At 46.4% G+C, this 26,882-nt stretch overlaps 1 protein-coding gene across 3 annotated transcripts in view; it reads right to left on the bottom strand.

Moving 5' to 3' along the window:
- LOC144735699 (high-affinity choline transporter 1-like) overlaps positions 1-26,882 on the bottom strand; it is a 60,552-nt gene that overhangs the window by 8,126 nt on the left and 25,544 nt on the right. For all 3 annotated transcript variants that reach the window (XM_078618180.1, XM_078618181.1, XM_078618179.1), the window contains exons 2-5: positions 16,185-16,410; positions 14,940-15,053; positions 8,245-8,400; positions 4,032-4,180 (exon numbers count right to left, since the gene is read on the bottom strand). In XM_078618180.1, the coding sequence (XP_078474306.1) occupies positions 4,032-4,180; positions 8,245-8,400; positions 14,940-15,053; positions 16,185-16,368 (603 nt within the window). In that variant the 5' untranslated portion in view covers positions 16,369-16,410. The remainder of the gene's footprint in view (positions 1-4,031; positions 4,181-8,244; positions 8,401-14,939; positions 15,054-16,184; positions 16,411-26,882) is intronic.

Raw genomic sequence — 26,882 nt, 5'->3', positions numbered from 1 at the left:
AAAGTGTCGTCTGTTTTAAAGGTGAACGTGATGAGGTCCTCTGACATTCGAAGAAGAGTGAGTGAGTGTGTGTGTGCACGTCGGCGCCACGGTCGAAATTACGCGTAAAAAAAGATTCACAAATCACTTGAGTTGGGAAACAGTTGCTATTGTCGCCCCGTATAACTGTGAAAACTCGACAGGGCCCTCTTGAAAACGAGTTGGAGACACCTTGGGGTTTGCTAGGTAACAATAACTGCTGCGGCTGTATTCTATTCTACGCGCACGTTTTGAATGTAGAGATAGATAAAGCACAATTGTTTTCGAAAACATAACGTATTTGTTATACACTCGAGTAGCCAGTCGTGGTCGCTACATCCCTTCGCATTGTAAACATTACGACCCTAAATAATGATACTGGAAGGAACGTCTGGGGATTATTGTGTCCGTCCGTCCATCGTGCAGGGAGGGGCTGGGTGGGGAGGGGAGGGTGGGGAGGGGCTGGGTGGGGTGGGAGGGGTAGGGAGGATGGGGTGGGGCTGGGTGGGGGGTGGGAAAGGTTGGGGCTGGGTGGGGAGGGTGAGAAGGGGCTGGGTGGGGAGGGGCTGGGTGGGGAGGGTGGGGGGTGGGAAAGGTTGGGGCTGGGTGGGGAGGGGCTGGTCACCCCGTGGTGCCCTTATAAAACTCAACGTTTAACCTACTCACGCCGGCTTGTGCCCGCCCTCACAGTCGGGCATATTTGCGGAATACACCACGCCGCCGTTGACCCTGGCCATTGACCGAGCAACCCAACGTTCCTACCAGTTCCCTCCGCAGGAATGTGTTAACTCTCTGGCCACAAGGGTGAAGAGATGAGTCACACATCACGTTGTGTGCGTTCAATCCATCGCGGCCACGTGCAACTTTTTTCTCTCTCTCGAAACGCAAAGAGAGTGCGTGTCAGCCGCACCCGACGACGTGATGTTGTGCTACCATCTACCGGGCCGCATTTGAATCGTGATCGTCTTCCAGTATGGGTATGAATTGGAAGTTGCAGCTATGAAAACCAATGTCCCAGGATCCGTTGCTCCACCATTTGTGGCCATTCCATGTATCCTTCGGGACTTTGCCTGGTTCACCCCTTGCCCTGTCTGCTGTCAAGCATCTCATCATCAAATCTTTCTCATTCTCCCCCCTGTAACCTCTGGACCCCATTCATCGCTTCCCTTTTCTCCTTCCCATGCTCGACACTTCCCATTTGCCACCCGTGTCCTCCTTTGCCTTTCTGTCATTCTGAGATGCCCAGTACATTGTGCGCTCATCGTGACGAATGGAAGCAGTTGCTATTCGCCGCTTAACAATCAATTCGTAATCAATACAAACGTATAATGGCACAGCATTCTTGATTTGAAGCTTTCGTGACTGCAGGAATCCATACTCGTTGGTTCTTTCGGTAAAGTCACGTGGGTAGAAAAATAAAATAAAACAAAAATAATAAAATATCACGACGTTTCGATCTCAACACAAAAATAATCCGGCAGTGTAAATGCTGAACCAGCGACAGAGCTGTTACAACAAGGTTATATATAGAGAGATGTTACAACAAGGTTATATATATAGAGAGATGTTACAACAAGAGACCCAGCATGATTCGCAAGTCGGACACAATTGATCGATCAAGAACGCGGGCGGCGCGGACCCAAGGCTGAAAGTTCCTTTAACATCGGCCTGAACAGGCGACGGCCCTTGAACTGCTTGCTCAAGGGGTTTGAAGGTGGATGGTGCTTGGACGCTGCGTGTGTGTGCGGTGGGAGTGAGTTCCAGACGGCTGCTGAGCACAGCGATGGTCAAACACCACTCGGCCAAGGCAGCCTCGGTTCTGGGCACGAAGAGAAACGTGGCCATCTCTTCTTCTTGGTTCTTTCAGTAAAGTCACGTGAGGACGGCTGCTTGCGTTGTGGCCGAAACGTCGTGAGAATTGTATTTTATTATGTTTTATTTTTTATTATTTTATTACTTCCCTTCTACGTGACTTTACCGAAAGAACCGAGAAGATGAATCCCTGCAGTCGCGAAAGCTTTAAATCGAGACACTGCCACGTGTTTTTTTTTTAATCGCAGTAGGGGGCGATACTGTCACACTCCACGCAGAAAGGCACTCGACATGCGAATCGAACTCGAGCTCGTCTTGCTGTGAGGCCACGAGTATTAAATTTCGATTTAAAGCTTTCGTGACTGCAGGGATTCATCTTCTTGTTTCTTTCGGTAAAGCCTCGGGGAGACAGCGTCTGAATTTAGACGCTGTCTCCCCGACAGACCTGGTCTTCACCTGAGGACGGCTGCTTGCGTTGTGGCCGAAACGTCGTGAGAATTATTTAATGTTTTATTTTTATTATTTTATCATTTCCCTTCTACGTGCCACGAGTATTGTTACTACCACTGAGCCGCCCTGCCATTCACTTCTGTGGCTGTGGGGGAGGGAGGGGGGGGGCACGCGAACCCATTACGTACAAATCGAGACTCGTATTTTATCTTCTTGGTTCTTTCGGTAAAGTCACGTAGAAGGGAAATAATAAAGTAATAAAAATAAAACATAATAAAATAATTCTCACTCGTATTTTATTTCACCCGCTAAGGGGCCATCCATCCATTGAGTGCGTACGCATGGAGGGGGGAGGGGGGGTTAACCCAAATGCGGAGCTTACGTATGGGGGGGGGGGGGTCTACTGACAATGTGCACATAGGAAACGGGGGGGGGGGGGGGGGGGTGAAGCCTCGATAATAATTTGTCGACATTGGCCTTCAAATGAGTTAGATAGTCCGGCGGTGGACTATCTGTTTGCTTAAACACGTTAATATTATTAATCCTTGGTCGTTTCTGCGTGGATTAAATATCGGCCGTTCTATGGGATTCGGGGGTGGGGGGGGGGTGTAAAAAATACGCGAGCGTACAGGGAGCGGGGTAGGGGTCAAGTTTTGACAGATGTTTGCCTACCTGCTAAGTGGACGGCCCCTACGGCTCCACTGGGCTGAGCAGCTCTTTTATAGGGATGGCAGCTGACAGCCAGTGCCGGATTATCCCAGTAGCAGCAGCAGCTACGCGTGTAGTAGCAGCAGCAGCTACGCGTGTAGTAGCAGCTGCACGTGTAGTTGCAGCTATACGTGTAGTTGCAGCTGCACGTGTAGTTACACATGCAGCAGCTACACGTGTAGTAGCAGCTACACGTGTAGTAGCAGTAGCAGCTACACGTGTAGTAGCATCTGAACGTGTAGTAGCAGCTGCACGTATAGTTACACATGCAGCACGTGTAGTTACACATGCAGCACCTACACATGCAGTAGCCACACATGTAGCTTCGTGCCCCGCACTTTCAAGGGCCCCGCACTAAATGCTTTCAAGCTATCAATTCCGGTGCAGTGATTCTGCACTTGCTCTATTACTATAGTACTATACCGCCTTCGAATTTTACGAACGACCGGGTGTTTAAGGTTTAGCGATTTGTCGCATTATCTGGCTGTATAGCAAACGAAAAAGTACAATTATTTTACCATGCAAAGAAAAAAATGTATGTTTTAATATGTGTTTATTTATTTAGTTTGGGGCCCTTTATAACATATGCAACAGGCCCCACACTAGCTTCATCCGTCACTGCTTACAGGACATTGCAGGATGGGAATGTGCAAACTAAAAAAAAACGACAAGTTATTTACAACGTTTGAGCGCTGTCCTGAAACAAAAATTACTTGATAGCTCACAAAATGTCTGTCTCCTCATACAGGGTGCTTAAAAAAAGTCAACACTAATATGGGACTAACGTTTTTAATGGCCAAAGAAACGGCTAATGATACACTGTGACATGACAACCATGTTAGTAGCTTCAAAAAGTCAAAGAGTCTCCCACTGGTTCGCCATCATTGTCAACACGTGCCTGGAATCTTCTCCAGGTGGTCTCTGGCGCACGTGGCATTGTTGCAAAACCTCAGAAGTGTTGACATGTTTTTTGAAGCACCACTGCACATTGGAGCCAAGGCATCTCAGCTGTCTCCTCCTGACATTGGCCGTAATGAGCTCACCAAGCCAATGGCGATGAAGCCGAGTTGAATGATGTCAGTGTAAGCCACGGAATAGAGGCCTCCGAGCAGCGTGTAGAAGATGGCAACGAAGGCTGAAATAATCACGGCGACCATCCTGTCGATGTCCAGAATGACGCTGATCGTTGAGCCTGGAAAAATGCAAACCAAGCACACGTGACCGTTAGTATTCATTGAACACATTCCTCCTGCGGAGGGAGCTGGTAGGAACGTTGGGTTGCTCGGTCAATGGCCAGGGTCAACGGCGGCGTGGTGTATTCCGAAAATATGGCCGACTGTGAGGGCGGGCACAAGCCGGCGTGAGTAGGTTAAACGTGAGTTTTATAAGGGCACCACGGGGTGATCAGCCCCTCCCCACCCAGCCCCACTCCACCCTCCCCACCCAGCCCCTCCCCACCCTCCCTCCCCACCCAGCCTCCCCCCACCCTCCCTCCCCACCCAGCCTCCCCTCCCCACCCAGGCCCTCCCCACCCTCCCCTCCCCACCCAGCCCCTCCCTCCCCACCCAGCCCGGACGGACACAATAATCCCCTGTGGGCTGGTGGAACCAGTGGGTTCCTAACAGTATAAATGGTGTCCATACTGCATACGTCCTTGAGATTAGCTTTGGATTTTGAATTCTGCTGATTTTTGTTTTTCTCTCGCAATGACATCGGATCTTTTTTTGTCTCTGAAAGTTTGCATGATGTGCTCATGTAAAAACGTCATGATGCTCAATAATAAAATAAGTGATGATACGTGATGCCAAATGTGGTGGGAAATGAGGTGGCTTCACGTCCGATTTTCTGATAAATCTGAAATGTGTTTCTTCAGATAATCCTCATTTTTCCGATGTTTCAAATTAATCCAATAAATATATTTTTTTGTGGATTTCTGGATTTTGGGCAACATTTACAATTTGATTTCAGATTTTTGTGTTATTTATTTACGTTAATTAAATGTTAGTGACGTTTGCTGTTCATGCACTAAATGTAATAATTTTAACAGTCAAACGATCATTTCAAGTTCAGAATTCTTTACATCGTAAACAATGTGAGAAACGGTGAAATCACGTGACGGCCCTCTTGGGTGAGAAGTTGTGGAAGTGATACCGTGGAATTGACATCACGTCCTGTCAGGTCACATTTGCGGATCAATAAAATAAATTTGAGGATCGGCCAAACTTTAGCATCAACCCTGGCTTTAATTTTTTTTAAAAAGAGTCATCTAAAAATCGGGAATACTTCCCCACTCCACCTCTGGGCATGTGCCTCCTGCACACTCAGCGGCTGCGATTTAAAATAATAAAACAAGACCCTTGGGGCACCGTGCCGCCTCCAGGACACACACCTCCACTACGAGAACCTCTTCTCCTGGCCAACACCTGCAGCTCCTCCCCTCCCATATGTTATCCATCCCCGTGTGTTATCCATTTCCCCCACCCCTCGTGTGTTTCATTAAAAAAATTAGGCCAACCCTGTAAAATCCCAACAGCGAGCTCTGTAAATAATCAGAATATATGCTGGACGAATTCGATGAGATTTCGATTTAAAGCTTTCGTGACTGCAGGGATTCATCTTCTTGGTTCTTTCGGTAAAGTCACGTAGAAGGGAAATTATTATGTTTTATTTTTTTTAATTTTATTATTTCCCTTCTACGTGACTTCACCGAAAGAACCAAGAAGATTAATTCGATGAGCTATGAAGCTTTTATTCACAGATGTCCCGGTATGACCTGTAACAACGGTAAGTACAGTAATACTTACACTAGTCAACAAAAAAAAATTCTGGCCTGGACTTTTGCAGCTGTAATTTCAGGGTGCTGATTCCAAATCCGATCTCAGATTTGCTCTATCACATCTAATTTTTATGCTATCAGCATACCCCATTTTCATTGATTTTACTCGAAATTAACTCTGTCACTTATGATTGCAAGTTGTTGCGAGTCAGTGACTGCTTTAGTGTTAAAATATGGTGCTGTATTTTTAGGATAGTGTGTTTATAATATCATTTTATGTAGATATCCACATTTATTTAATATTTTTTTTCTGCAGGGCGTGATCTAACAATGGCTACAACATCCGAAAGAAGGAAATGCAGTAATGACCCAGATATCTTCTGCTACATCTGTGGCAGCTTCACTTTGCAGGATCAAAGGCGCAACATCAATACCTTTGTCAAGAAGGTTTATCTTGCCTACTTTAAAGTACGACTTGGAGACCAAGACAAAAATTGGGCTCCTCACAAAGTGTGTAAAACCTGTGTTGAAACTTTGCGATCATGGTCTAAAGGAAAGAATGCTAAGCTGAAGTTTGGTGTGCCAATGGTTTGGAGAGAACCTACAAACCATTTGGATAACTGCTACTTCTGCCTTGTCAATTTAAAAGGTTTCAATAAGAAAAACAAACAACACTTACAATACCCAGATATCCCATCTGCCAGACGACCATTTGAGCACTGTGAGGAAATACCTGTGCCTGCATTTACTGAGCTACCAGAGATTGATGTTGAATCCCTCAGTTTACCTGCTTCTACAGATGATGATGATGATGATGATGCTCAGATCGAATATACGCCATCTGATGCAGATTGTGATACCATTTCTCTGTTTAGTCAGCCTGCATTGAATGATCTTGTAAGAGATTTGTATTTGCCAAAGCAGTCTGCTGAATTGTTGGCTTCCAGGCTGCAAGAGAAAGGACTACTCAGACCTGGCACGAGTGTCTCCTTTCATCGTAACAGAGAAGAAGCACTGCGAAAGTACTTCCATTCAGATGGTCAACTTGTTTATTGTAATGATGTTGAAGGGCTTCTTCTCAATATGGGACTGCCCGCATACGATTCAAGTGAATGGAGACTTTTTATTGAAAGTAGTAAAAAAGGAGTTTGAAATGTGTGTTACTTCACAACAGAAATATATATGGTTCAATCCCAATAGGACACTCTGTAAAAATGAATGAAGAGTATGCCAACATCAAGATTGTTCTGGATAGATTGGAATACCATGTTCATGATGGCTAATTTGTGTTGATTTGAAAATGGTTAATTTTCTGCTGGGTCAGCAAGGAGGTCACACCAAACACCCTTGTTTCCTGTGCTACTGGGACAGTAGGGCTACATTAGAACACTGGGTTAAAAAGAACTGGCCACCAAGAATCAGTTTGACGCCTGGTGACAAGAACATCAAGAATGAGCCTCTGGTTGGTAGGAATAAAATTGTATTTCCCCCACTGCACATAAAACTTGGGGTAATGAAGCAATTCGTCAAAGCTCTTGATCACACTGGAGACTGCTTCAGCTATATATGTTCAACCTTTTCAAGTCTCAGTGCCGAGAAGAGAAAAAGGCAGGAATATTTGATGGCCCTCAGATAAGAACACTCATCAGGGATCCACACTTTGTTACAACAATGACTGCGGCAGAGGCTAGAGCTTGGAATGCATTCTCTGATGTGGTGCGGAATTTCCTTGGGAACAGGAAAGCGGACAATTATCGGGAGATTGTGGAGGAGCTGCTCGAGTTTCCAAGCACTTGGATGTGGAATGAGCATCAAGGTTCACTACTTACATAGTCACTTGGCCCAGTTTTCAGAGAACATGGATCACGTGAGCGAAGAGCTAGGTGAACGCTTTCATCAAGACATTAAAGTTATGGAAGAACGTTACCAAGGCCGATGGGACTGAAACATGATGGCAGATTACTGCTGGTCCTTGATGAGAGACATTCTACAAGCTGTACATCGGAGATCGTCAAAGAAGATGTCGTTAAAACAGATGTAACATCACTATTGTGAATGACCTTTTTGTACATATTTTTCTTATCTTCACAATTCAATTCTTACATGGTAATATGCATTCACTCACATTGATATGCAGTCACCCTCACAACTTTGTGTTACGGCTCATTAAACGTTTGTTTCATTATTATTGTATATTGTATCTTATCTTATTATTGTATGGATGTCTGTTTAGCTATTCGTATAGGAGCACAAATTTGCTGTTTTTATTGAAAATGCAATATTTGACATCTCAAAAACCTGATGTGATAGACAAAAACCGATGCCAGATTTGGAATCAGCACCCCAAAATTACCTTAAAACCGTTGAAATACCTTATGCCAGAAAAAGTGTGTTGACCAGTGTTATTGTTGATGTGTACCCATGATTCGTAAATGTGGATATACAAACCCACCACCCCCACCGCACACAATGTATCTTACCAAGCGCGGTGAGAGTGGCGGCTGCCCAGAAGAGGTCTCCAAAGACTGCCGGGATGAAGAAGATTGACCCCATCCATTTTCCGTACTTGATTTGAAAGGGGTCAATCATCGTGATGTAGGTGCGTGAGCGCATGGGCTTTGCGAAGAAGAGCGCGGCTGTGTGCGTGCGTCACAATGACAAAGAATGCAACATGGAGGGGGTCAGGGGTCAGGGGGAGAGTCATTCAGTTATCGCTCTTCCACTCTCCGTCGCTCGCTCTCTCAACGATGTTCTTTCATTTTGCTTGATTTGTCATCACGGGACTTTGAACTCGTGAGCTTCAATTGAAATCATTTTTGTATAGCAACGTAATCATAATCATAATGCACACCCGTGAATTCAAGTCAAAAGTGATTTCCTGCTCATGTGAGCGTTGAGCTGGTGCCCATGTCAAGTTTGTACAGAGCCCCTGAGCTTAGGGGTAGAAATTCTTACTCTTAGTTCTTTCGGTAAAGTCACGTAGGTAAAAAAAAAATGAAATTAAAATTAATAAAAATAAAATAATAAAATCTGAAACTTCGTGATTTTATTGTTTTATTTTTATTAATTTGAATTTCATTTTTTTTACGTGACTTTACCAAAAGAACTAAGAGTATGAATCCTTGTAGAAATTCCTCTTTCATATGGCAGGGGTGAGTCTATCCATGGGGCTCACCATTGTTGTCTTTCCCGCAAAGCGGTACTCACTTTAGCAACCCCCGCAGAAATGATGGGCCGAGTCGATTCCCAACCAGGAATGTGAATCCGCAAACCTTCCGGTTTCATACGCGCGGGTTGCGTTTTACTTTGTAGCAGTGGCTCTTGACGCGCGGCTTGCACGCTCGCTCTGGGGGTTCAAGTTTTTCAAGTTTCATTTTATTAGGTATAGCCCTGTGAGCCATTCGGCTCTTGAATCGGGTGCAACCGCAACAAACAAAAAAACTAAAACATGAGCAAGAAAACATCTTAAAGTGACTATGTGCAAACAGAAAATCCAAGAAAAGACAGCAACATATTGCAGAAAAAGCACCGTACATCAACACTGTGTGCAAAAATTCCAGTGGGATGCAAGTCAAACAACAACAACAACCACAAGACAACTTAGATTAAGATTAAGGGTGCATTACACCACCGCCTGGGGGTGCGAGACGTGGCCAGATTTTTTATTTTAGACGGTAAATAATCGACAACACAAATAAAGCATGGTCACGTAAGTTACAACTTACGTTTGATTTGAAGCTTTCGTGACTGCATGAATCCATACCCTTTGGTTCTTTCGGTAAAGTCACGTAGGTAGAAAAAAATATGTACAACTTACTTTGTTTCATCAAACCTATACGGGGTGTTTCAAAAAGAAAAATGTGAACACTTCTGAGAATTTGCAACAATACCACGAGAGATGCGCTGCCTTCGGGCTCTGTAGACCACATGGACAAGATTCTAGGCCACGTGCTTTGACAATGATGGCGAAACTCTTTGACTTCGTGAAGCTATTAACGTCACATTTACAGTGTATCATTATCCGTTCCTATTTGTTTTTAATGATTAAGAATCAAAGGGGCACAACGCTTGCAGTGAAGGTTAAGCATCGCTGCTCTATAGCCTGCGTTTGTTTGTCTTCGATGGCGAAATGTGGTGGGGCTTGGGTGCGCTGTGATGAACATGTGTAATCTCTGGTAAACGATCTCGTAACAATTACGAAATGCCCCGAAATTAAGTTGATGGTGGCATCATCGTGATATGATGTCGATAAGAAAATGCTTGTGTCATCATATAAATCAGTCCCTTTGGTCTGTGTGCAAAAAATAAAGATGTTTTATGGTAATTCGAAGGAATATTGCTGTTAACTTGTAAGGGTCTCGCTAATAATAATTATGCAATTTGTAGTGCACGATAGTTCACGGACATCAATTACCACGAACTAAGACGTGGAGCCAAGCTCAGAGTTGCTCGAATGTCAGGCGAAAGAGGTGGGCCTTTAAGAGGTGGGCCTTTAAGAAAGAGTTGGGCCTTTAAGAAGAGTTGGGCCTTTAAGAAGAGTTGGGCCTTTAAGAAGAGTTGGGCCTTTAAGAAGAGTTGGGCCTTTAAGAAGAGTTGGGCCTTTAAGAAGAGTTGGACCTTAAAGAAAGAGGTGGGCCTTTAAGAGGTGGGCCTTTAAGAAATAGGTAGGCCTTTAAGAAAGAGATGAGCCTTTCAGAAGAAAGTGGTGGGCCTTTAAGAAGAGTTGGGCCTTTAAGAAGAGTTGGACCTTTAAGAAAGCGGTGGGCCTTTAAGAAAAAAGTGGGCCTTTAAGGAAGAGGTGGGCCTTTAAGAAAGAGGCAGGCCTTTAAGAAAGAGGTGAGCCTTTCAGAAGAAAGAGGTGGGCCTTTTAAGTGTCTCTTCAAAAGCCCAGTGGAGATCGATTGCTGATACAAAATCTGCGGCTCCGGTGGTGGCCGCGTTTCAGACGGCGATGGGGTTGGGGGGTGGGGGGGGGGGTGCGGGGGGACCACCGCAGAGAGACGTCGCCTGGCAGCAGCGGTCCCCTTGGTCCTTGATCTAGGGAGGAGGAGGAGGATGGAGGAGGAGGATGGAGGAGGGGGAGGATGGAGGATGAAGGAGGAGGATAGAGGAGGAGGAGGATGGAGGAGGATGGAGGGAGGAGGATGGAGGGAGGAGGATGGAGGAGGATGGAGGAAGGAGGATGGAGGAGGATGGAGGGAGGAGGAGGATGGAAAGGATAATGGAGGAGGAGGATGGAGGAGGAGGATGATGGAGGATGGAGGAGGATAGAGGAGGAGGAGGATGGAGGATGATAATGGAGGAGGATGGAGGATGATAATGGAGGAGGAGGATGGAGGAGGAGGATGATGGAGGATGATAATGGAGGAGGAGGATGGAGGAGGAGGATGATGGAGGATGGAGGAGGAGGGAGGAGGATGGAGGATGGAGGAGGAGGATGGAGGATGATAATGGAGGAGGAGGATGGAGGAGGAGGATGGAGGATGATAATGGAGGAGGAGGATGGAGGAGGAGGATGATGGAGGATGGAGGAGGAGGAGGGAGGAGGAGGATGGAGGATGATAATGGAGGAGGAGGATGGAGGATGATAATGGAGGAGGAGGATGGAGGAGGAGGATGGAGGATGATAATGGAGGAGGAGGATGGAGGAGGAGGATGGAGGATGATAATGGAGGAGGAGGATGGAGGAGGAGGATGGAGGAGGGAGGAGGATGGAGGAGGAGGAGGATGGAGGGAGAGGATGGAGGATGATGATGATGGAGGAGGATGATGATGGAGGAGGATGATGATGGAGGAGGATGGAGGAGGAGGAGGATGATGGAGGAGGAGGATGATGGAGGAGGAGGATGATGGAGGAGGATGAGGATGGAGGATGATGATGGAGGAGGAGGATGATGGAAGAGGTTTTTTTTAGTCTCGCCGCGGAGTATTTCGACCGTGAGCTGCCATGCAGGATGACGCGGGAAAGAACCCGGCGGACAATCGGAGAGTTGAAGACTAAATAAGTAGCGGTTCGAACACATAGCGCACGAGAAGAGGGAATGAAGGAAGGAACAGCGAGCGAAGGAACGAGGGAGAAGAGAAGCAGAGAAGGAATAAGATGGAGAGGGAGAAGGGATCGAACAGCTGAAGGCGAAGGACGGACAGTGAAAGCAGCCGGCTTGAACGGCCTCCGATAATGCACGTTTTGTGTTGAAGGTTGAACGAGTTGTAGGGAAATAGCTCCTGACTAAGAGGCATTGTTTCATTTCCCTGCCCCAGCCATCCACCCCCACGAGCCATACCCAAAGAATAGGATACCGTAGTCCACGTGGCCTTCAGAATTTTTGGAGGACGAAGCAATTGAGAGGCACACAAACTTCTCCGGAGCACCGATCGTAGGGCATCGTGAAATTGGCTTTTGGCAAATTTGATTTGAAACTTTCCTGACTGCAGGAATCACTCGGTGGGGTTCTTTCGTTAAAGTCTATGTCGTGTGTATCTCTCTCTCTGTGTGTCTCCGTGTCTGTGTTGTGTCTCTCAAACTTATTTATTTTCGTTCTACGTGACTTTACCGAAAGAACAAACGAGTGGCTTTTGGCAGCTCCTCCTAATCTGTCGACAGTCGGAACTAAGAGATATCAACGCAACGAGGCCGTGCTTATTGGGGCATTCATCCGACGGGAATGCAGATCGAGTTCACGTGCGGCTTTGCGTTTGAACAACCTGCTTTTAGTCGCTCATTTGAGCAGTGGGAATCGCATCGACTGTTTCCAAGAAACATCTGTGGCGTTCACAGCAGCGTTGTGTTTGACAAGCCAGACGCAGAAGGTTGATGTCAGTCCAGAGTTGTTGTTGTTGTTGCTGAAACACATTGCTGCTCGATAATTGCCTTGGCAAGCTAACATGCTGATGTCCTAATCATATGATTGATAGTCATATGTAGTATTCTGCTTTTTTAAAAAAAAGTTCGTTTTCACGCGTGGTGGTTAAAATGTATTATTTGTAATTGTATTTTCAACACATTCCAACATTATTACAATCCCGACGATTCACCTTGCTGGGTTACTGTGGGGGGTGCTATTAGGGGCCGAAACTCGACCATCTACCCCTCACCCCCACCTGCCCCCCCCACCTCCTTCCACCCCTCCCCCATCCCACCGGGCCCCCCACAGTCACGCACAGAAGAGCAGGCTCGGAGGGAGTATCTGGGGAGCGTGTTGGTCAAAGGGCTGGGGAAACCCTGGGGAAAAGTCAAGTTGGGATGCTCACCAGGTGAGGCAGCCGCGTCTCGATCCGGTGATTCTCTACCTAACTTGACCCCCTCCCCTCCCCCCGCCTTGTTGAATATTGTTCCAGCCAAGCCCCCCCCCTACCGCCCCTCTCCCCCTTGCCCGACTCTGGGGCCGTCCATAAATGACGTCACGCGATTTTGGACGATTTTTGATCCCCCCCCCTCCTCGTCACACGGCGTCACAAAAAGTCAGACCCCCCCCTCTCAAATATGACGTCACAAAGCACTGCCCCCCCCCAAAAAAACTAAAACATGCTTCAAATCGCTTTAAACTATTGTCACTGTAGTGCGTATTTAATGTGACGCTGCACTCTGATGTTGTAGGAGAAAACATTTATTAAAAAGTCTAATTAATTAAGTAGAACGTGTTGTCTATATTTATTTAAAGTTGCGCATTTTGATGTGACGTCACATTTCTCACCCCCCCCCTCCTTCGTCACACATCGTCACAAATGTCTGAACCCCCCCCCCCCCCAGTGCGTGACGTCATTTATGGACGGCCCGACTCTGCGATGGTTTTGAGAAACGAACGACGCACGAAATAACGGAACGGACATTTTTGGGTTTTTTTTTCTCTCACCAATTGTCCGTTTACGTGAGGTTAGCCCGACCGGCTCGTAACGGCAAGCGGGTAACGACAACAACAACAACAACACAAACAACAACAACATTCAACAGACGCCTATGCACGTGCCACGTCATTTGTTCGCGCTCGCTGGATACTCTTGAGAACCGCATTGTTCGCGATCAATGAGTTTAGAAAGGACTTATTACATCGTTTAAGGTTAGGGGCCGTCCATAAATGACGTCACGCACCTAGGGGGGGGGGGTCAGACATTTGTGACGATGTGTGACGAGGGGTGGGGGGGGGGGTTTGAGAAATGTGACGTCACATCAAAATGCGCAACTTTAAATTAATATAGACAACACGTTCTACTTAATGAAGCAGACTTTTTAATAAATGTTTTCTCCTACAACATCAGAGTGGGGGGGGGGGGGGGGAAAGGGCAGAGCTTTGTGACGTCATATTTGTGACGCCGTGTGACGAAGGGGGGGGGGGGGGTCAAAAATCGTCCAAAATCGCGTGACGTCATTTATGGACGGCCCCTTAGCCTACGGATTTCAATGTTGTTGTTGTTGTTGTTTTGTATTTCATTCAAGTGTGCCGTGTCGAGACGCATAAACGATTCCTAACGGCGGTGATTGTTGTTTCCCACTCCTGGGGTTTTTTTTACTGCAAATTTTATTCCATGCAACCACCCCCCCGTGTACTACGAGACATCTCCTTTACCAGTGGCAAAATATAGTAGTAGGTTTTTACCCTTTGAAAACCTACTACAATATTTTGCCACTGGTAAAGGAGATGTCTCATAGTGTGAATGCTTACCCAGAGCTCTCAATACTCTGATAGTGCACTGTCTTTGAGTTGTACGCCTTTTGGCGTCATCTGGTCCAACACCAATTGAGACTAGGCTCTAAGAAAAGCTGTCTCGGGTGTGGACCAATCAACTTCAAGGACAGTGCATATCATTATCATCATCAGAGTTGTTTCCTTTTTTTTGCATTTTGACTACTTGTGTTGTGGTTATTGCAAACATGATGCCTTGTATAAAGGTGTCAGTTTTGTACCAGTTGAAAGGGTAAAAACCTACTACCACCCCCCATGTGTTTGAGAATGACCCCGCGAAATAAGCAGACATTGCAGAACTACTGCCTGGATCCCATAGATCCATCCCTACTAGTAGAGACACGTACATTGCAAGGCAGCCAACATTATATTCTCAATTCTCAGAGGTGGATTTTTTTTAACGGATGAAGTGACACATTTTTCGAGAGTTCTGCCATTACTTTTGGCGATGAACGGTAGAGATTTGTCCTTGGTGCAAGTGCGTGCTTTCATACCGACAAATAGGCTGACAGCACTGCCGATGGGAGCCTGCATCCACGCCAAGCCCATTCCGGGCGTGTATATGACCTCCGCCGTGCCGTTGATGTAAGCCCCGCCAACCCACGTGGCTACAGATATAAGAAGGGGACACACACACACACACGCGACATGACACCAAGGCTATGTGCTCACAAACTTAAAAACGGCAATGTACCGTCTGTGCGATGTGTGTGTCTGTGTGCATGGTGTGCGTTTGCATGTAGATGGGGAGCGGTGGCGCAGTTCGATTCCTGTTTGATGATCCGAATCGATCCTGCCCCCCCCTGGGTCGACTCGGCCTCAAATGAGTACCTGGTGCGGTATGTAAGCATCACCACTGGGGAGACAAAGGCGGCTGGGCGTGGTGCTGACCACCCAACCCCCCCCCCCCTCGTGCGCCGTTGCGGCTTTCATAGGTGCTACCCGCTAACAGCACTTACCCCAACAGTCTTTTCAGGCTATACGGGCGAACTTTGGCTTTGGCGTGAGTCTGCGAGTATTTTTTCTTTTTTGACCAAATACCACGGTGGAAACACCCAATTAAGCTTGTGCCGGAGGCACCAAGAGGGGGAACAGGCGTTCATAACGCCTTCGAGCGAAAGCCCCATTTGGCAGAGCCATTTCGAACCCCTCCCAGTCAGAATTCTTCCAGAAACAGAAAACGACTGTGGCTGGCCACGTGGGATGTAGAGTTAAAGCTGCCAATCTTCTGCCGGGAGATGGACCGGTACCGCCTGGACCTGGCCACCCATCTCCTTCGTGCGCCGTCGTGGGCCTTCGCAGCAGAGGTCGCAACCGGGTACCCGATACCCGTACCCTACCCGATACCCGGCCGGGTACGGGTAGCCGTTTGCGACCCTGGTGCGGCCGGGTACGGGTAGACCGTGAGTCACTGGTGAGTCACCGTTTGTCACTCATTTCCCAACGTCTTGTCTCTTCTCACAATTCAAGTTCCTAGAATCAACCCACCCGCGCCTGCAACATGGCTTCATCCCAGAGGTCGCAATCAGGTACCCGATACCTGTACCCAACCCGTACCCACGGTACCCAGCCGGGTACGGGTACCCGTTTGTGACCCTGGTGCGGCCGGGTACGGGTAAGGAATCAAAACCCGTTTGCGACCTCTGCTTCGCAGGTGCTGCCCGCTCACAGCGATTGCCCCAATAATGTCTGTCAAGGCCACACACGCACGGGGGAATCTTTGTCTTTGCACGGCACACCTGTGGTCGTGAAGATCCCGACGATGACGTTCATGTTGCGGTCCCCAACCATGGCCATCTCGCTCCGCGTGCTTTTGGATCGCTTCTCCGTCTTTCTGGACTTGCGTGATGCCCACACGCCCGTCGCCAGGATGGCGATGTAAAACACGATGACCGCCACCACACCTCCGACGTTCGTCGCCATTGTGATCGCTTCTCAGTGGAGGTCTTCCGATTCGAGTTTGCTCTGAGGAGGCGCGCGCAGAGAGGGAAACGACGAGACAGTTAACGGAGGGAGGAAACACAACGCGCGATAATGGGATGTCAAATTGAGATACAAAAAAAAATTAATATCGTTAAACTATTTTAACTTTTTACTGAGCTTTCTAGCTTTTTTTCAGAAGCGACCTGGCCACAAATGATAGCCCAACGAAGTGGCTTATCGAGTCGAAATGCATAACAGCTAAATACTCTAAACGCGTGATGTTGATTCTAAACGTGGAGTGAAAAACCAGAAGACCTGGAGAAAAATCCACGTGACCACGGGGAGAGAGAGAGACACCGCAAACTCCAAATATACAGCAGCAGGCGTCAGGGTCTGGATCGAACCCACGACCCCCTGCATACCAGGCGAGGTAGTTAACATCGCCTATTCATAATTTAGGGTTTTGGGTCAGATCGCGTTATTTATAAATGTGTCGTAACCCTCCACCACCCGACACGGCCAAACAGTAAAAAATGTGTCACGTTATTCAAATGACAAAATAATTGACTTCTTTAGCCCACCGGTGTGCTGAAGAGAGAATCAACAGCATTTTAAAATTTGAGTAGTACGACGTTTCGCTGATAATTACAATCAGCTTCATCGGGCAAGAATGGTGAAGCTCTCCTGTTACTTCCGGTCTTAAATAGAGCAGCATCAGGGTGACGTCATCATTTAATTCAATTCAATCTGGTGCAGTGATTCGAGGCAAGGAGGGGGAGGGTATTGTAATTATATAGATTGGTAATCATTCAATTGTTATCCATTGGCATTTGTTTCCCTTATTAGGAATTGTAATTGTATTTATTTGATAATACGCTTCCAGGTCGCACCAAGCCTGTAGCTGTCATAGCGATTGAAGTTATTTCTGTTTCTCTCAATTTCAATGGATTCTCTAATTAGTCTTGGCCAGTAATAATTAGTTTTACACAACACTTCAACGTTATCAAAATCAATTGAGTGTCCTTGTTGACAAGCATTCTCTGCCACTGCCGACAGTTGTGTTTGAGATAATTTTATGTTTTTTTGGTGTTCTTTTAGTCTTACACTGATGTTGCGTCCCGTCTGTCCAATATAGCATCTGCCACGTAAACAATTAATCCGATATACACCTTCTGTTGATAATTTGGGCAATTCGTCTTTAGTGCCAGATACCACTTTTTGAATTTTGTGCACTGTACCAAATCTTACTTTAATGTTTTGCTTTTGCACAACCCGGGCTAATTTGTCAGTTACTCCTGAGATGTATGGAATTTTTATTGTTTAAACAATCTTATCGCTTTCAGCAGTGTTGCTTTGGCCTTCAGTGCTCTGTTAATTTGAGCATTATTGTAGTCATTCTGTCTTAGTGCTTCTTTAACATGTTTCATCTCTCTCACTAGACTCTCACCATCTGACACTGTTTTTGCCCGATGTATGAGTGTTTTGATAAGAGACGATTTCTGAGCTGGGTGATGATGTGAATCTGCATTCAGATAGGCATCAGTGTGCGTTTGCTTTCGGTAAACGCTGTGTGTTATTTTGCCATTAAGACCATGTCCCAGCAAAATATCTAGGAACGAGAGTCTGTTATTTTCCTCCATCTCCTAGCCACCGTGGCTGGGTCTGTCTTGAATCGGCGACCTGGAAAATATGTCCATATTCGGCACACCACATCCAGTATCCCTCGCGCTATGGCCTACTGTGCCCACGACAGATACGTGCCTCCTATATCCCAGTCTCACAGAGACCCGGACAATATTACATCGGAAATGAATGCCCCTGGTGCTGTCAGATTTGTGTCATAAGGATCATGCTTCTGATACTGTGAGTTCGGTACACTCTTGCTGCGTCGGGGAATGGTCTGAGAAGAGGGCCAGTCGGGAATTACCCAGTGCTGGAGTGAAAATATGAAGGAAAAAAAACGCCTGCCATGCTGCATCGCAATGCAACAAAAATTAAACACCCTTTATTGAATTTTGATTTAAAGCTTTCGTGACTGCAGGGATTCATATTCTTGGTTCTTTCGGTAAAGTCACGTAGAAGAGAATTTATTTTATTATTTCCCTTCTAGGTGCGTGACGTCATTTATGGACGGCCCCAAAGGAGACAATTGCGTGATGACTCCGTGAATCGGAGTCGAAACGCGGCCGCGGGGTGTGCACCCAGTCGAGTGATGGTGCAGGGGTCAATCGCTTTCTCGCACTTCCTGTAAACTCAAGGTCATAGGAGAGAGTTGCCTACAGGAAGGCATATTGCACATCGCTCGGCGGGGGGGGGGTCGCTTGAACAGAGCCGCAATGCCATCGCGGCAATTGAACTCTCCTCGTTCAACTTGAGCTCGATACAAACGACATTCTCCGCCAATAGACGTCGCGGCCTGTCGCCTCGTCCCCCTTCGTTGACGTCTGCGTCACAACTACACGCGTGTTCGTGGGGGAAGGGGCGTGGGGTCAGGGGGGTGTGTGTTTAGAAACAGTGATGAAAACTGCTCGCGCGCGCATTACGTGAATTGTTACAATCGCAGCACCCCCGAGAGATGGCTATGGCTCTCCAAGAACACTCCACTCAGTGCTTGTTCGCTCGTTTAACAAATCTTATTTCTTATCCTGACCTGACCCCAATTATCGCCCCATTCGTGGGGTGACAGTCACGCGTAAATTAAACAAAAATATAAATATCCTCAGAGCTGGAATTGAGAAAAAGTACAATAATTGCAAAACTAAAATTTACGTGATAGTATCTTCTTGGTTCTTTCGGTAAAGTCACGTAGAAGGGAAATAATAAAATAATAAAATTTTAACATAATAAAATAAAATTATCACGACGTTTCGGCCACAACACAAGCAGGCGTCCTCAGGTGAAGACAAAGCTGTTTTTTGTATTTTTTTTTATTTCTCTTCTACGTGACTTTACCGAAAGAATCAAGAAGATGAATCCCTGCAGTCACGAAAGCTTTAATCGAAATGTAACGTGATAGTATTTAAGACCGGAAGCAGGTGGGATTACTTCACTATTCTGGCAAATCGCCCGAAGATGCCGGATGTAATTACCAGCGAAACGTCGGACTACTCAAATTCGAAATGTTGTGGATTCACTCTTCAAACACACCGGTGGGCTGAAGAAGTAACTAATTGGCGTCTTGTTAATGTGATACATTCTTTACTGATTGGCCGTGTCGGGTGGTGGAGGGTTGCGACACATATTCTTGGTTATTTTGGTAAAGTCACGTAGATAGAATAAAACATGAAAATAAAAAACAAAACCCACGAAGTTTCGATCGCAACACAAGCGGTCGTCGTCAGGAAAATGGGGATTAGCCTCTAAAGGCAAACTGTTTATAAAGTATTCTTAGGTTTTTTCGGTAAAGTCACGTAGGTAAAAAAATACAATTAAAATTAATAAAAATAAAATAAAAATCACGACGTTTCGGAGGCAACACAAGCTTCCGTCTTCAAGTGGAACCGTCACAGCACGATAGCTGCATCAAGTGAGAGAAATTCCAATAAAACAGTCCTTGTATATATACTGGTTGAGGGTGGGTGGAGCCATTGTGAGGTTCGGTGCGGCTGAAGCACGCTGCTAGGAATGAGCCTTTGTTGTGTAGACTGGTTGAACTGGGAGGTTCCAAGAGTTGTTAAGGTACGGCTGCTGTAAAGGTGTGGCTGCTGTTGATAAAGGTGTAGAGATGGGCGTAGCCCAAGTGGTGTCATCAGCATGGGCGGGGCAGCTGATGTTAATGTGGGTAGAAAACAACCACCAATCAAACGGCCGCCAGGTAATCATTGCACCTCGCTCCACACACCCACACTGCTGACGGGGGAGGATGACGAGGAAGACAAATCAAGTCATGACCCAAAGTGGTTGATGACATCGTGATGACATCAACCACTTTGGTCGCGACACATTTCTACTTACGCGAGTTAACCCAAAAAAACCTTGACTATGAATGATAGTTAGTTTGTGTGTGTGTATGTCTGTGCAGTTATTGGTGACCGGGCTTAACCTTATCAATTGTGCTTCTGTTATTCTGCAAAACATTTTTCACGAAATAATGCAATCACGTGAGCCACGATGACGAAGGCCGTACGATATATTGATTACTGTGGATCCTTACGCCGTACGATATATCGATTATCGTAGACCCTTAAGTCGTACGTTATATCGATTATCGTGGACCCTATACTCTTAGTTTTTTTCGGTAAAGTCATGTAGGTAAAAATTAAAAATATTTTTTTTTAAATCGAAATAAAAATAGAAATAAAATAATAAATCACGACGTTTCGGAGGCAACACAAGTCTCCGTCATCAGGTGGGACCGTCACAGCTAGATTTACTGTATCAAGTGAGGCAAAATTCCAAGAGGCGAGCTCTTAAATACAAGTTAAGGGGGAGGGGGGGAGGGGCTTATCTGAATGTGGTAGCCAATGAATGGAACGTGTTGGGGGGGGGGGGGCTAAAAGAGAACAATAGGTGTACATGTTGTTGTTTTACCCGGTGTTGGTTGACAATCCAAATGCAAAAAGGAGAGTACTGTTAAACGCTGGGCATGTCAACACTCGGTAAAGTAGAATAGTACCTGTCAAATAAGATGGTCAAAAAATGTGTAGTTAAATATTTTTTACATGGTTAATAACATCTTTCTAATGATTACTCACTTTGTACCCATCATCACGGTTGAAGTTTACCTTACGTCGTACGATATATCGTAGTATCGCTGTATTGCAGCTACCCTCGATTTGACCGACTGTTGTTGTCATCTTGCACACGAAGTTCGAGCCAGTCCATCACGTGGCTTCGCCCCTCGTACATGACCCCTTGACCCCCCACCCCCCCTCCCCCATGAGTAATTGTTGCCCCGTGACTCCCCTTGTGATTCAGCCCCCCCCCCCCCCCAAGAGTGATATGAGGAGTGACATGATTGTGGATAGTAGTAGGTTTTTACCCTTTTAAACTGGTACAAAACTGACACCTTTATTCAAGGCATCATGTTTGCAATAACCACAACACAAGTAGTCAAAAAAGCAAACAAAAAGAAGCAACTCTGATAATGATAATAATATGCAAGGACAGTGCATCATTATCAGAGTTGCTTCTTTTTGTTTGCTTTTTTGACTACTTGTGTTGTGGTTATTGCAAACATGATGCCTTGAATAAAGGTGTCAGTTTTGTACCAGTTTAAAAGGGTAAAAACCTACTACTATATTTTGCCACTGGTAAAAGAGATCTCATAATGATTGTGGATATTCACACATAAGTATATATATAAAATTGTACATATGTAAAAATATGCCAGGCGTTTGGTGGCATCTGCTGTTGTTTGAACAAGCGTTGGTGGATCACGCGAGGTTCGTGAAGAGATCTCATAATGATTGTGGATATTCACACATAAGTATATATATAAAATTGTACATATGTAAAAATATGCCAGGCGTTTGGTGGCATCTGCTGTTGTTTGAACAAGCGTTGGTGGATCACGCGAGGTTCGTGAAGAGATCTCATAATGATTGTGGATATTCACACATAAGTATATATATAAAATTGTACATATGTAAAAATATGCCAGGCGTTTGGTGGCATCTGCTGTTGTTTGAACAAGCGTTGGTGGATCACGCGAGGTTCGTGAAACTCCCTCCGTTACCCGTGAGTGTCGATCTCACCGGCGTACATGATGGCGAGTTACAGCACGTGGACATCGAGTATATGGCTGCCATCAATGCCCACGTGGTAAGCCACTTCGCCGAGATATCGTTTGCGGCCAGGACGCTTCTGAAAGAGAAGCAATTAGCCCAAGTGGGGTTTACTGGACATCGGCGAAAAAGAGCTTCATAGCTCCTCGGATTCCTCCAGTAAAAAAAAACATATTCGGACTCCGATTCTGAGTGCTAGCTCCCTTGCACGTGTGAGTTTGCTCCGAGGTACTCTGCCCTAGGGGGTGGTGGGGGGGGGTCCACAATGCAGTGGATATCTGAGCCAGTCCCCCGAGCCTGGATTAAAAGTTGAGGAGGCTCGGAGCGAAAGTGGTTGCTGATCACTTCGGACGTGGGAAATAATCGTCACCGGTGGTGGCCGTGAGCGGGAATCGAACTCGGGTCGCCGGGTTCGTAGCGCGGCGCGCTAACCGCTACACTACAATGCGTTACGCTTCCACATGCGCGGGTCACATGACAGATGTGACGTCACAGCTCACTTGCCGTGCAAAAAAATATGCATTACTGAGCCCCCCCCCCCCCCAAAAGTGTATTTTTTATAATGTTTGCATGGTGTCCAGTCTGGAAAGTACCCACATGGCAAATTTCCAGTTTGTTGCATATCGGGAAGTACGCTAAACATTTCGAGCAGACACACATATTCACAACTTTGCCTTTATATATATGGAGATATATGGAGATGACGGTCTTGCCCCACCACCCACACGCGCACCACCAAACAGCGGTCGACCCATCCATACTGCTGTGTCTACAGGGGGACGCGCCATCGTGCGATCAACGCGTACACACCGGGGCAAGGGCATCTCTTTCATTGAGTTTGTCAACAACAACAAACAGAATCATGTATTCGCGCGAGTCTGGCCCAGCCTGTGTTTCGTACCCCGCTGCGGTCGAGGTCGCTTGCTTTGTACAATGTCAATAGTCGCACTGAGATGACCCCGTGAAATTGAATGTCCCCGAGTGGACAATGAGTTCTCGCCAGACCTTATATCAAAGCCATTGAGCATTGAGCACATGCCCTTGTTGATACCGGACGCTTCGACTCAATCGCTTTTCCCAGCGTTGTTCGCGCAGTCAAAAGTAAATTCACAACGGTCAAAGATAAATCCGCTGCAGTCAAAGGTAAAAGTGCAGCAGTCGAAGGTTAAGGTGCAGCAGTCGAAAGTTAAGGTGCAGCAGTCAAAGGTTAAGGTGCAGCAGTCGAAGGTAAACCCGCAGCAGTCAAAGGTTAAGGTGCAGCAGTCGAAGGTAAAATCTCAGCAGTCAAAGGTTAAGGTGCAGCAGTCGAAGGTAAAACCGCAGCAGTCAAAGGTTAAGGTGCAGCAGTCAAAGGTTAAGGTGCAGCAGTCGAAGGTAAAATCGCAGCAGTCAAAGGTTAAGGTGCAGCAGTCGAAGGTAAAACCGCAGCAGTCGAAGGTAAAATCGCAGCAGTCAAAGGTTAAGGTGCAGCAGTCGAAGGTAAACCCGCAGCAGTCAAAGGTTAAGGTGCAGCAGTCGAAGGTAAAATCGCAGCAGTCAAAGGTTAAGGTGCAGCAGTCGAAGGTAAAACCGCAGCAGTCAAAGGTTAAGGTGCAGCAGTCAAAGGTTAAGGTACAGCAGTCGAAGGTAAAATCGCAGCAGTCAAAGGTTAATGTGCAGCAGTCGAAGGTAAAACCGCAGCAGTCGAAGGTAAAATCGCAGCAGTCAAAGGTAAAACCGCAGCAGTCAAAGGTTAAGGTGCAGCAGTCAAAGGTAAAATCGCAGCAGTCAAAGGTTAAGGTGCAGCAGTCAAAGGTTAAGGTGCAGCAGTCAAAGCTAAAATCGCAGCAGTCAAAGGTTAAGGTGCAGCAGTCAAAGGTAAAAACCACAGCAGTCAAAGGTTAAGGTGCAGCGGTCAAAGGACAAGCGCAGCAGTCAAAGGTAAACCCGCAGCAGTCGAAGGCAAAATCGCAGCAGTCCTTTTGGATTTTTTTTAACGCAACGCCATTGCTGGCGGATGGCCGAATCTTCCACGCGAGGCGTGCACGTCTGAGACGAAGCACGCGCAGCCCACGCTTCATTCATCGACGACACGGCTGCGTCGCACAGAAGTGGTGGGTTGGTGGGGGAGCGGTGGCACGGCGGTTAGCGCTACGCTGCGCGACGGACCCGGCCACCCTGGGTTCCATTCCCGCTCACGGCCACCAACACCAAGTGACGATTGTCTGAACCGGTCCTGGGCCTCATCCCCTTGGTCGACTCAGCCTCAAAGGAGCACCTGCTGCGGTGTGCGGTAAACATCGCCACTAGGTGATAGGTGTTGACCGCTCACCCCCTTTCGTGCGCCCTGCCGGCCTTTGTAGGGGCTACTCGCTAACAGCACTTGCTCCAACAGTCTGCTAAGGTTTAAAGCTTTCGTGACTGCAGGGATTCATCTTCTTGGTTCTTTCGATAAAGTTATGTAGAAGGAAAATAATAAAATAATAAAAATAAAACATAATAAAATACAATTCTCACGACGTTTCGGCCACAACGCAAGCAGCCGTCCTCAGGTGAAGAACAGGTCTGTCGGAAAGACAGCGTCTTATAAATGTGTCGTAACCCTCCACCACCCAGACGCTGTCTTTCCGACAGTCCTGTTCTTCACCTGAGGACGGCTGATTGCGTTGTGGCCGAAACGTCGTGAGAATTGTATTTGATAATGTTTTATAATTATTATTTTATTATTTCCCTTCTATGTGACTTTACCGAAAGAACCAAGAAGATGAGTCTGCTAAGGCTATACGGGGGGGAGGGGGGGGGGAATCTTTGTCTTTTGGGGGTGCTGGGGGTGAAGGCGCTTGCTCAGTGCTGTCAACTCATCTCATTGTTGCACCATGGCAATGCCTCCCTACGTGGCGTGGGCGAGCGAAGTGAAAACTCAATTGTGCCTGGCGCCATTCGCACAAAGGGCTCGCGCGGCGCTTTATAGGAAAGAGCCCGACCCTCGGCAAAGCCCTGAGCGAATACAAATGAACGAAACTCCAAACGATGAACACCCTTTACAAATTAGACTGAATGTACGTAGACTCTTAAAAAAACTTTTTTGGGTTAGATCGCGTTATTTATAAATGTGTCGTAACCCTCCACCACCCGACACGGCCAATCAGTAAAAAAGTGTCACGTTGACAAAAGACAAATAGTTCACTGCTTTAGCCCACCGGTGTGTTGAAGAGTGAATTGTAAATGTTGTAGATTCACTCTACTTTAGCCCACCGGTGTGTTGAAGAGTGAATTGTAAATGTTGTAGAGTCACTCTTCAACACACCGGTGGGCTAAAGTCGTGAACTATTCTGTCTTTTGTCAACGTGACACTTTTTTGCTGATTGGCCGTGTCGGATGGTGGAGGGTTACGACACATTTATAAATAACGCCATCTAAACCCAAAAACGTTTATTTTATGAATAATATTGGTCGCGAAAGCCTGCTACGTGTTCAACTGAATGTAGACTATTCCCTCATTATTCGCGAGGGATACCTTCCGGATATGCTCGTAAATAGAACATGTAGTTGATAATGATATTAGCCTCCGAAATGTTATTTTTTTACGAATTACCTTAAATAATCTTCTTGGTTCTTTCGGTAATGTCACGTAGAAGGGAAATAATAAAATAATAAAAATAAAAATAATTAAATACAATTCTCACGACGTTTCGGCCACAACGCAAGCAGCCGTCCTCGGGTGAAGAAACAGGTCTGTCGAAAGCTTTAAATCGTACCTTAAATAAATACGCAAATACGCTTTTAAACACGTGCACATGCTCACAATAACAAATTAATTGATCTAATCACTTTATCTCTCATCGGATTTTCTCTCATCACTTTCTCCCTCTCGATCCAGGTCGTGCAGAGTTCCAGATGCGATTCGTGGACAGCCAAAGTCGCGGACAGCTCATCTTCTTGGTTCTTTCGGTAAGGTCACGTAGAAGGGAAGTAATAAGTAATAAAATAATAAAAATATATGTTATATTATTTTATTATTATATTATATTATTATATTATTATTATATTATTTTATTTTATTATGTTTTATTTTTATTATTTTATTACTTCCCTTCTACGTGACTTTACCGAAAGAACCAAGAAGATGAATCCCTGCAGTCACGAAAGCTTTAAATCGAAATTCGCAGACAGCTCTTCACAGATAACTCCCTTGACGACTGAAACTTACAATAATACTGTAGATGAGTAAAATGGGGACGTGACGTCAGGTGTGCCGTTCAGTGCGATGACGTTACGTCTCCTAGGGTATTTAAGGGATACCCCGTGACGTAAGCGGGGTCACTGTAGGAACGGGGATAGTAAACAGGGTGAAGAGGGAACCAGGGATAGTGAGAGGGATCGAGTGGTGAGTCTGGGGAGAAGCCGGTGGTAGCCGTAGAGGTGCTTCTCTCTCCGCTCGGTGGAGTCGGCAGAGTCCACGATCCGACACGAGAGAGAGAGACCGGAGCTGGCCGGCAGGGACCCGGACTCAGAGTAGGACCCCTAGCCCCTGGGAGTTGTGTACCCTGCTGTGTGTTATTGACAAGCTTTAATAAACCCTGGCGGAAGCCCTTAACTTACCTCCGTCTACGAGTTCGTCCGTCGGAACTTCTCAACAATACAAACAACGCGAAGGGCACGTGACCTTCCTCAGGCGGGCGGTACCGGGCGAGTGAGAGAACACATCTGTTGTAGGCCGGGGACTTAAAATAGTCAACCCCGACTTCAGAGTCCCCAAATGTTCTGGGGAAGTATGTTCCACAGACGAGGACTGCCCGGCTGCTCCTC

The sequence above is a fragment of the Lampetra planeri genome, chromosome 56, assembly GCF_965212315.1.
Source record: "Lampetra planeri chromosome 56, kcLamPlan1.2.h2, whole genome shotgun sequence".
NCBI classification, from domain to species: Eukaryota; Metazoa; Chordata; class Hyperoartia; order Petromyzontiformes; family Petromyzontidae; genus Lampetra; species Lampetra planeri.
This window is presented reverse-complemented; position numbering and strand designations above follow the sequence as displayed.